Raw genomic sequence first — 10415 nt, 5'->3', positions numbered from 1 at the left:
GGTAATAGGAAGGAAGTAAAGATAAAGTAAGGAAAATAAATCAAGGTGAGGAGGGGGAGACAAAGAGGTGCAGGAGATTAATTAACTCGAGTCATTACCACGTGAAGGATGGAATGAGTGAGGTTCAGGATGGATTTGAGTGATGCCAAAAGGTCACTGGCCAAGGGAAACAAAAAAGAGGGGAAAAAAAAAATCCCACTGAGGTGCCAGTCCCAAAAGAAATGTCAAGAGAATCATCGAAAATTGAAGGATAAGTGTCTTGAAACCTCCCTCTTGAAAGAGTTCAAGTCATAGGAAGGAGGAAATATGGAAGCAGGCAGGGAGTTCAGAGTTTACCAGAAAAAGAGATGAATGAATAGAGGAACAGAGTTTTAGAGGCACTGAACAACACTAAGTTTGCTCTGCCCCAATCAGAAATTTTAAAGAGATCAGAAGTCAGGCGTTGTGTGGCTTCCCTGCGTGAACTGTTTACTTCCTGAAGGGTTGGACGTCTAGGAAAGGACGTGGAAAAATCCAGGGTAGTATCAGCGTAGGAGCGGATAGGGCAAGAAGTTTGGTTTAGAAGATCATTGATGAATAATAGGAAGGGAGTGGGTGACAGGACAGAAACCTGAGGAACACCACTAATATATTTAGGAGAACAGTGACCGTTTACTACAACAGCAATAGAATAGTCAGAAAGGAAACTTGAGATGAAGTTGCAGAGAGAAGGATAGAAGCCGTAGGAGGATAGTTTGGAAATCAATGCTTTGTGTCAGACTCTATCAAAAGTATTGATATGTCTAAGGCAACAGCAAAAGTTTCACTAAAAACTCTAAAAGAGGATGACCAAAACTCAGTAAGAAAAGCCAGAAGATCACCAGTAGAGCGGCCTCGACTGAAACCATACTGGCGATCAGATAGAATGTTGTGAAGTGTTCGATGTTTGAGAATCTTCCTGTTGAGGATAGATAAAAAAAAAAAAACTTTAGAGAGGCAGGAAATTAAAGCAATAGGACGGTAGTTTCAGGGATTAGAACGATCACCCTGTTTTAGAAACGAGTTGAATGTAGAAAAGCTTCCAGCAAGAAGGAAAGGTTGATGTTGATAGACAGAGTTGGAAGAGTTTGACTAGGCAGAGGCACAGTTTAGGAAAACAATAGGATGTGAGTCGCCACTGGGAGAACCGTGAAAACAAGCGAAAGATAGGAGAAAATTAATAAATAAGACTCTCCTCAAGGGAAGAAAAATATAGTTGTGTGGAGTGCGATGGCAAAAGAAGAACGTGGGATGAAGATGAACCGTCAAGACAAATCAAAGATGGAAAGAGAGAGAGAGAGAGAGAGAGAGAGAGAGAGAGAGAGAGAGAGAGAGAGAGAGAGAGAGAGAGAGAGAGAGAGAGAGAGAGAGAGAGAGAGAGAGAGAGAGAGAGAGAGATGAATAAATAAGAATGCCCCAGAAAAAAATAAAAAGAAATAGTGGGAAGGAATCCAGTGCAAAAATAAAGACATGGGAGTGAAAGGAGATAGCAAAAAAAAATAAATAAAAATAATAATAATAATAAGTCAAGAAGTTTGAGGAAGAAAGGAAAGGGATGATATTAGTGGGTCACGTTCTTGATGGATGTGGATAATTATTCTTGGGAGCCGCGGCATAGCAATAGCCGTAAATCCGTCCCCAGGCCCCGCCCCTCCAGGCTCTTCGTGGGGATCAAAGGGGAGGGCTGTAGCCATATTACCTACAGATCCCCTGACTGATGTCCACATTATTCGCCTTAACCTCAACCTCCAAATCATGTTTCCCGATAAAAGGGTTTTTTCGCCATAGAGTTCACCTTTGTAAAATTAACGTAGTTTGTGTCGTCATTGTTGTAAGCTGCCTTGGCAGTACTGTTGCATATGTGGAGATTTTGGATGTTGCTACTGCTGCTGCTGTCGTTGCTGCTACTGCTACTACTACTACTACTACTACTACTACTACTACTACTACTACTACTACTACTACTACTATTACTACTACTATTACTACAACAACAACAACAACAACAACAACAACAACAACAACAACAACAACAACAACAACAACAACAACAACAACAACAACAACAACTACTACTACTACTACTACTACTACTACTACTAATACTACTACTACTACTACTACTACTACTACTACTACTACTACTTACCACAACAACAACAACAACAACAACAACAACAACAACAACAACAACAAGAACAACAACAGCAACTACTACTACTACTACTACGACTACTACTACTACTACTATTACTACTACTACTACTACTACTATCACCACTACAATTACCACTACCACCACTACCACCCCCCACTACCACCACCATCACCACCACCACCACCATCACCACCACCACCACCACCACCACCACCACCACCACCACCACCACCACCACCACCACCACCACCACCACCAAAACCTCACTCTCTCCATTCGCCCATAATACAAACACCCTCCCTGAACACCCAGCTTATAATGCAGACTGACAAGCTGCTGATGTGACAAATTGTGTGAGAGCTTCGGTTCCTCACGCTGTGCTCTTAGATAAGCCTGGTAACCTGAAGCAGTCCATCCCGAGTCCTCGATGTCAGAGGGAACTGGCGAAGTCATCAGTCAACTCGCCCAAGTCACTGAAGTGATTCCATTCCGCCTTCCTGGTGCGGACGAGTGTTTCCTTCCTCCAATACTTTAAACTCCTGCAGGTTTTCTGACGCAACTCTGGCTATAAAATAGTGCAAGAATGCGAGCGAGGTTGAGAGAGAGAGGAGGCCCAGAAGTTAAATAGAGAGAGAGAGAGAGAGAGAGAGAGAGAGAGAGAGAGAGAGAGAGAGAGAGAGAGAGAGAGAGAGAGAGAGAGAGAGAGAGAGAGGTGGTATATGGGCGAGGGAGAGGGAGCCAGCGAGAGGTCGTTGCGGGAACGAAATGAGATTACATGCATAACGAAAATGAAGGAATGAAGGGAAAATATTTAACGGTGGAGGGCAGTGTTGTTTAAGGGACAGGTCGGGGTTCCCCTTCATTACCATAACAAAAACAAAAAAAGAAAAAACTGAACAGTGTAAAATGTAACCAGCAGGAAAAAAAAAAGATCACCTTTAATTGACTACATTATTCCTGGTATGTTTGGTCAGTTGTGTTACGTGACAAGGGCAGCACACGCCATGCGCACACCAGATAATAGACGTGCAGCAAGACGGAGCCACGGGACGGCAATCAGGGCCTGGTTAAAAGAGGGCAGGGCGGACAGATATGAGATGATGTAGGATGTTTTGCCGAGGTAGTCTGGAAGAGACGGGCAGCTCATATGGAGGAAGAGTGCTGGAATAGGCCTTTGTCCAGCATGGGAATGATAGGGACTGATAATGATTATGATGATGACGGCATGACCACAAGTACATTGGCTTTCCTATTTCTGTATTTTCATTTATGTATTTTTATTCTCAGGTAATGCAAACCAAGGGCTATACAAAAACGAGGACTCATTCATGCCTCTCTACGAAGGGGGAGAAATCCCTATATCAATTTCAGTTTTGATATTGAGAGTGACGATGTTTTTTTGGTGAGCGTCCAAACCAACACACCGCTAGAGAGTGGAGTTTAATCCTGTTCTGGTCCCCGCAGGGTGCTGGCAGGGGACCGTCCCTTCTGGTGGATCCATGAGACGACCGTGTACAAGGGCCTGCCTCCGCCCATGTACCAGTTCCCCATCACGTGCGAGACGGGCTCCGGCAACCCATCAGGCCACGCCAAGCTGAACGCCGCCATGTTCTACGTGCTGGTGTCTGCCTTCATCAGCATGGTGGTGCAGCAGAGCTCCAGGCTGAGGTGATGGCGCAGGGCGGGGAACGAAGAGGCAGGCAGGGAGGGAAAATTGGAAAATACCCTCATGGCAGCGCAACGGCGAGGGTCGTAAGCCGCGAGGGACAGAGGAGGGAGGCGGGCAGGGAAGTTCATAATTACAATGATGCCGTGAGGGTGAGAGTGAAGGTAGAACGGTGGTAAAGGAAGATTTTGAGCCACGAATGCATAAACAGAAAAAGTAAAGGCAACGGAAAGCTACCAAAAAAAGACCTGGTAATTAAGAGCAATGAAAAAAAATACAAGCACATACATTTTGCATATATATATATATATATATATATATATATATATATATATATATATATATATATATATATATATATATATATATATATATATATATATATATATATATATATATATATATATATATATATATATATATATATATATATATATATATATATATATATATATATATATATATATATATATATATATATATATATATATATATATATATATATATATATATATATATATATATATATATATATATATATATATATATATATATATATATATATATATATATATATATATATATGCCTTCCCCATGATCCAGGCCAGGGGTACTGGTGGATGTTACATCTTGTCTCAGACTATATATATATATATATATATATATATATATATATATATATATATATATATATATATATATATATATATATATATATATATATATATATATATATATATATATATATATATATATATATATATATATATATATATATATATATATAGTCTGAGACAAGATGTAACATCCACCAGTACCCCTGGCCTGGATCACGGGGAAGGCGCTGGGCAGCACCAGCAGAGGATTGAACTGCAGGCAAATTATCTCTTTACGAGACAATGGCTGCAGTTCCCGGGTCTTTCTCGCAGCTAACTGGAACACGTCCTGGTTACCTGGTAGGCGGTGCACACAAGTATGGAGACCCCTGCACTGTAAGCCTGTCTCCGCAAGACGCTCTAAGCCAGCGTGGCGTGTTATTTGGCTTAACCCCCTAAACACGCCCTCCACATCCCTACAGTGACCCCTGTCACTCAGCAGCAATGGGGCAACTGGAGACGCCGGCAGAGCTGCTCCAAAGCAAGGGGTGCTGAGACTTTGGGTTCTGAACCTTGATCTCGGAACACCTTGTGAAGGTGATCTAAAATTTTTGAAGAACTAAAATGTGTCAAACGAGATATCGTAAGGTTATACCAGGTTACAAGAAATGAAGAATTCTTAAAATCTTTTTATCTATTAATTTTATTTAATTTTATTTTTCACTAGAAGTAGACATCTGCCTCTCAGTGCCTGAAACATTCATAATTTGCAATGGAATCGACAGTCCTGGCTTTTTGCTTGACTCGAGAAGGCTGAAGATTGACAGACGAGTAATGGGTCTTCTGGGCCAGCAGACGGCAGACCTGACGTGTGGGGTTGTGGCGATGGCATTTGTATCTGGAAATCTCTCTCCTGGCAGTGACAGCAATTCTTGATGCTCTTTTTTTTCGTTTTTTTTTCTTTACACACAAACTATTGATGAGATTGAGACGTTCATTAGGATTAATTTTCTTCGTTGCAGTGTAAGCTCTGACCAAGAGAGAGGGACGGATTATGCCAAATGACTCGATTACACCCGAGTCCTTTGCAAGGCAGCTAGGTGACCAATTAAGGATGGCACTGGAAACTTATTGCGATCCGAACTCTGACACAAATTGATCCATGCTTTTTTTAGATTTTATTTAATTTTTATTTGTTTTTGTTGTTGTTATTCTCTGAATTTAGCAAGAAACACAACGCCAACAGCTCTTCAATCCCTCCATTCTGCCTAGTACAAATGTGAAAGGGAAGGCTTAAGGTGATGGATCTCATCATGGAAGAATCATTAAGAAAGACTAGGCTTTACTGCACTACTTTTATTTTCATCTGGACATAGATTTATGTATACTTTTCCGGATTTACAGAAGAGTCTTTCTTTTCGTAAAATGCTGAAGAATGCGACACTCTGAGGATCGCACGGTCTCCGAAAAAAAAAAAAAGTCTACTGTGCTAAACCTTCAGGAGGGCCTTCATAAACTGGACGGCACCTTTGAGCGAAGAACATCGGAAACCAGTGAGGAGGACGGGTGCAGCTTTTATTCTGGGAAGACACTAAGAAAATACGGCAATACGGAAGAGTTGCCTTCGCGCACCTGTACACTTTAACCACAGCAAAACATCTTCGTGCATGGCTCGAGATCCATATACAAAACTAACAGTTTCCTTGGGTCTCTTTTTGACGTGCCTGTGAAGTGACCCACCCCCCGACGCCTGAAAACTGTATAGCCAGAGAATGAATGGCTGACTGACTGACTGATTGACTGATTGGGCGACAAACTGACTGATTTAAGGCGCCTCAACCAAGGAATCAAATGTGACCACGATAAAGAGTAACTCGTGTCTGTTGAAACACCAGAGACTAAATGACAACTGACGATGAAGTCCGGATATGAAGGATGGGTGCAGTTTTCCGTGGTGGGCGGTAGGCCCGTGCTTTTTCGGCTGGTTTGGACAAAAGGCTTTGGTTGTCCCCCACCGGAAAGGGATTACGTAAACGGGACCACGCCAACTGTTGAAGAGAGAGAGAGAGAGAGAGAGAGAGAGAGAGAGAGAGAGAGAGAGAGAGAGAGAGAGAGAGAGAGAGAGAGAGAGAGAGGGAGGCGGGTTAGACTGGTCCTGCTTACAATCAATTTACACCGAGCCTCCACCACAGCGTCTTTAATACATCCAGGGCGGCGGGCGGCAGTGACAGCCTTCTCTTGGCAGCCCTCCGCCATGTTACCCTCCAGGCTGGGTCACGGGAAGACCTACTCCGTCACTGCCTTTGTCACTTCCTGTCGCTCTTTGGCTTGTTAGCGTCTCCTTGTCCTTTCTCAACCATTAACTGATTTAATGGAAGTTACTTGGGTTTGCAAGATTTCATGTGTCTAGTGACAGTTTTATCAATGACTCTGTACGAACAATGTGGAAAACTCCCTTAAGAATTCGATTAATCACCTCTTTGGCCTTTGAAGAGAGAATAACGCTTTTAAGAATAATCCTTTTTCCTCAGATGATTAATTAATGCTTTATAATTTCGTTCTGGTTTAACCCATCAGATCTTTTGCTGTTTATGCTTATCCACTTCATTAGTTCGTGTGTACCCATGTGTTCATGTCCCTGTGACCAAGGAGGCACCTTTACTGCATAGAGAAAGAACACAGGAAGGTTTACCAGCGCTTATATGGCGTCGTAATAACTTTTCTCTCATAAAGGCTATTTTCAAAGGCCACATAAATAATTACCTGGATTTTCATTTTTTTTCTTTCTACTTATGATACAGAATGACAATTAACTTATCAATAAAATCATAAAAACACTCTTGTAAAGCACAATTACTTCCGTTATAGTCGATGAACATTGGTCGAGGTAAGGCGCTGGAATGTTTGAGAGTACCGACTTGCGTCAAGCCGCGATCACTGGGGCAAGGCGGCAGCGGTGGCTCTTTGATGCCTGTCTAGGAACGATGTGAGGCATACTGCGTCAATTGTAATAGGATACAAGAAGAAACATCAAAATTGTGCTGCTATAAGCGTCCGAGCACACATACATACATACACACACACACAGAAAGAGAGAGAAAGAGAAAGAGAGAGAGAGAGAGAGAGAGAGAGAGAGAGAGAGAGAGAGAGAGAGAGAGAGAGAGAGAGAGAGAGAGAGAGAGAGAGAGAGAGAGAGAGAGAGAGAGTCCTTCACCTCTCATCAATCCACAATGATTCTCTTCTTAATCCAAATCACGTTTCGCCTTTTTACATTCAGTTTTTCTATAGTATTTTTGAGGCAAAGTAAACTAACGTCAGAGTTCATTTTACCTTGACAATTATTTTTTGCCTCAGCCTGAAAAAAGTGTGAGCAGTATTACATTTACCACAAAAGAATGATTAAATGCAATCCTGTGGCGTGCAATTTATGTATTTTTCCCCCTGGCATGATTTTTACGTTGAGGGTTTTTCCGTGTGTAGAAGAACCCGTGATGAAATTACTGTTTTTGCTGTATAGTCGCGGCCAGACGCTAACATTATGCACTCACTTCCATTGTCTTCTGCCTTTTCTTTCAATGTTAATTCCTCTGATATGCAAAAATTCTACTAGTTCATTGAGTGAGAAACTAAACTTTACACTCCCAGCAGTAATTCCATTGATATGCCAAGAATCTATCAGTTGTTAAGTCAGAAGTTAACCTTTTGCACACACTTCCATTATGATTTGCCTGTTCCTCCAATATTAATTCCTCTGATATGCGAAGAAATCTACCATTTGTTGAATCACAAACTAACATTTTGCACTCATTTCCATTGTGTTTCATCTTTCCTTCAATATTAATTCATCTGTTATGCTAAGACTTTCCCACATATCAGGTTTCGTAAGAAAACTGTCAGCAAGTCAGATAAATTAATGCAAAACACATTGGAAGCAATTACAGAACGTTACTCGACTTCTGCCCGAAACTATAACTATGTACCAATGTGTGTGTATATTAACTCTTTCACTGCTCTCCGGCACATCTTTCATTAATCACTAACCACTCTGAAACTTTTTTTTTTTTTATGTATAGCTACTTCCAAACGCTACACCGGCTAGAAATAGCAAAATCAAATCTTATTAATCCCCTTCGTTCTTGCAGATGGTTATAAAGACTTAATGCATTACTTACAGTGCTTTTAATTCTTGTATATCGCAATGAAAGGGTTTTGAGTGTTATGTTCTCACCTGCCTCATTGACACCCACCTCCAGGATGCTCGCAGAAAGGTCGCGCATCAGACATCCTCCGCTCTAGTGGCACGGCGTCTCTCACGGGGAATTCGAGGAGGGGGTGACTTTTAAATGGCTGTCTTTTATTTATTTATTTTTTTCTCTGTAATGTTGCAGTGAAGCTCTTTTAGCATTCTTTTCTTTCTTTCTCTTGCACGTATAAATTTTTGTGTTTTTATTATGTGTTGAGCAACTGAATTAAGGTTGATAATTGCTTCAGACAGATGGATAGATAGACAGATAGATAGATAGATAGATAGATAGGTAGATGGATGGCGAGACAATAAATTAGAAAGACAGATAGAAAGAACGAACGAAAGAAAGAAAAAAAGAAAGAAAGAAAGAAAGAAAGAAAGAAAAGAGGTAAAAACAGGTAGATACGAGTACATAGAAAGATAGATAGATAGATAGATAGATAGGTAGACAGACAGTCAGATAGATAGATAGATAGAAAGATGAATAGGCAGACACTTGTAGGTAGATAAATAAGTAGACAGATAGACAGATCGCTAAACAGATAAACAGATAAACATATATTTACGTATACACTAACTTCCTCCCTCCCCGCAGTGAGAAGCAGAAGACGTGGGCGCGGCGCGGGCTGTGGACGGGGTACGCCACTTGGATGGTGCTAGTGATCCTGTCCCGGACGTACGTGGCTGCCCATTTCCCCCACCAGTGCATCGCCGGGGTGGCCATCGGTCAGTGCCTCCACCTCACTCATTTCCTCCCTTATTAAAAAAAAAAAACGCTTTGCTCTCTCGTCACGACTGTTTTCAAAGTCCATAGAGATGATTAACCGAGTTCTCAAGAGGGTTTCTCCTGTTAACAAAGTGGAAATCTTGTTAATATGTCTCTGGAACGTTAAGTACACCTTTAAAAGCGCTTTATTCTCACACCACGACCATTTTCAAAAGTCACAAAGATGATTAGACGGATTGTCAAGAGTATTTCTTTTGTTAATAATGTAGAAATCTTGTTAGTCTGTCACTGGAACCACAAGAACACCCTTAAAAGCATTTTATTCTCTCACCACGGTTATTTTCAAAGCCCACAGAGATGATCAGCCGAGTTCTTAAGAGTGTCTCTCCTGTTAGTAATGTAGAAATCTTGTTAAGCTGTCACTAGAACCACAAAAAAAAAAAAAAAAACATTGTTAAAAACACATGTAACTTCAAGTAGAGCCTTTTTGAAAGCAGTGGTGGTGTGGTGCAGAAGTGTTTCAGAATATGGGCCTCTGCCTCGATACGTTTCCCATGCTAGTCTAAAATACGCACGCTCTCATTAACTACTCCAAATTTTTAGTGTCAGCTGTGAATAGGATGTTAATGATTCAGGTATTTCATATATTTAAAGCATGTGGGATGAGTGATGATATTTGCTTCAACATTTACGTGGAAGAGCGACTGCTGTGCCTGTGTTGGTGTTGTGCTGCTCTTAGGGGAAATAATTAAATGTTGCCTCTGAAATGATGCTGTCGCCTCGTTCTGCTCTTTTGTGACTCGAGGCGACGTGACGTACTCCGTGTGTGTGTGTGTGTGTGTGTGTGTGTGTGTGAGTCGGGAAAAGATTTCACGGAACTTGTCAGCGGCTTAAAACCCTCTTAACACACACACACACACACACACACACACACACACACACACACACACACACACACACACACACACGGCCTTACTGCAGTATGTATTATAAATGCAACTACT

At 41.3% G+C, this 10415-nt stretch overlaps 1 protein-coding gene across 4 annotated transcripts in view; it reads left to right on the top strand.

Annotated features, from left to right (window-relative positions):
- Positions 1 to 10415, top strand: part of LOC135101255 (glucose-6-phosphatase catalytic subunit 1-like) — a 38660-nt gene that overhangs the window by 22462 nt on the left and 5783 nt on the right. For all 4 annotated transcript variants that reach the window (XM_064004950.1, XM_064004969.1, XM_064004960.1 and 1 more), the window contains exons 4-5: positions 3641 to 3844; positions 9280 to 9410. In XM_064004950.1, coding sequence (XP_063861020.1) covers positions 3641 to 3844; positions 9280 to 9410 — 335 coding nt within the window. The remainder of the gene's footprint in view (positions 1 to 3640; positions 3845 to 9279; positions 9411 to 10415) is intronic.

This window comes from Scylla paramamosain, chromosome 1 (genome assembly GCF_035594125.1).
Source record: "Scylla paramamosain isolate STU-SP2022 chromosome 1, ASM3559412v1, whole genome shotgun sequence".
Taxonomy (NCBI): Eukaryota; Metazoa; Arthropoda; class Malacostraca; order Decapoda; family Portunidae; genus Scylla; species Scylla paramamosain.
Note: the sequence above shows the minus strand (reverse complement) of the source record. Positions and strands in the feature narration are given on the sequence as shown.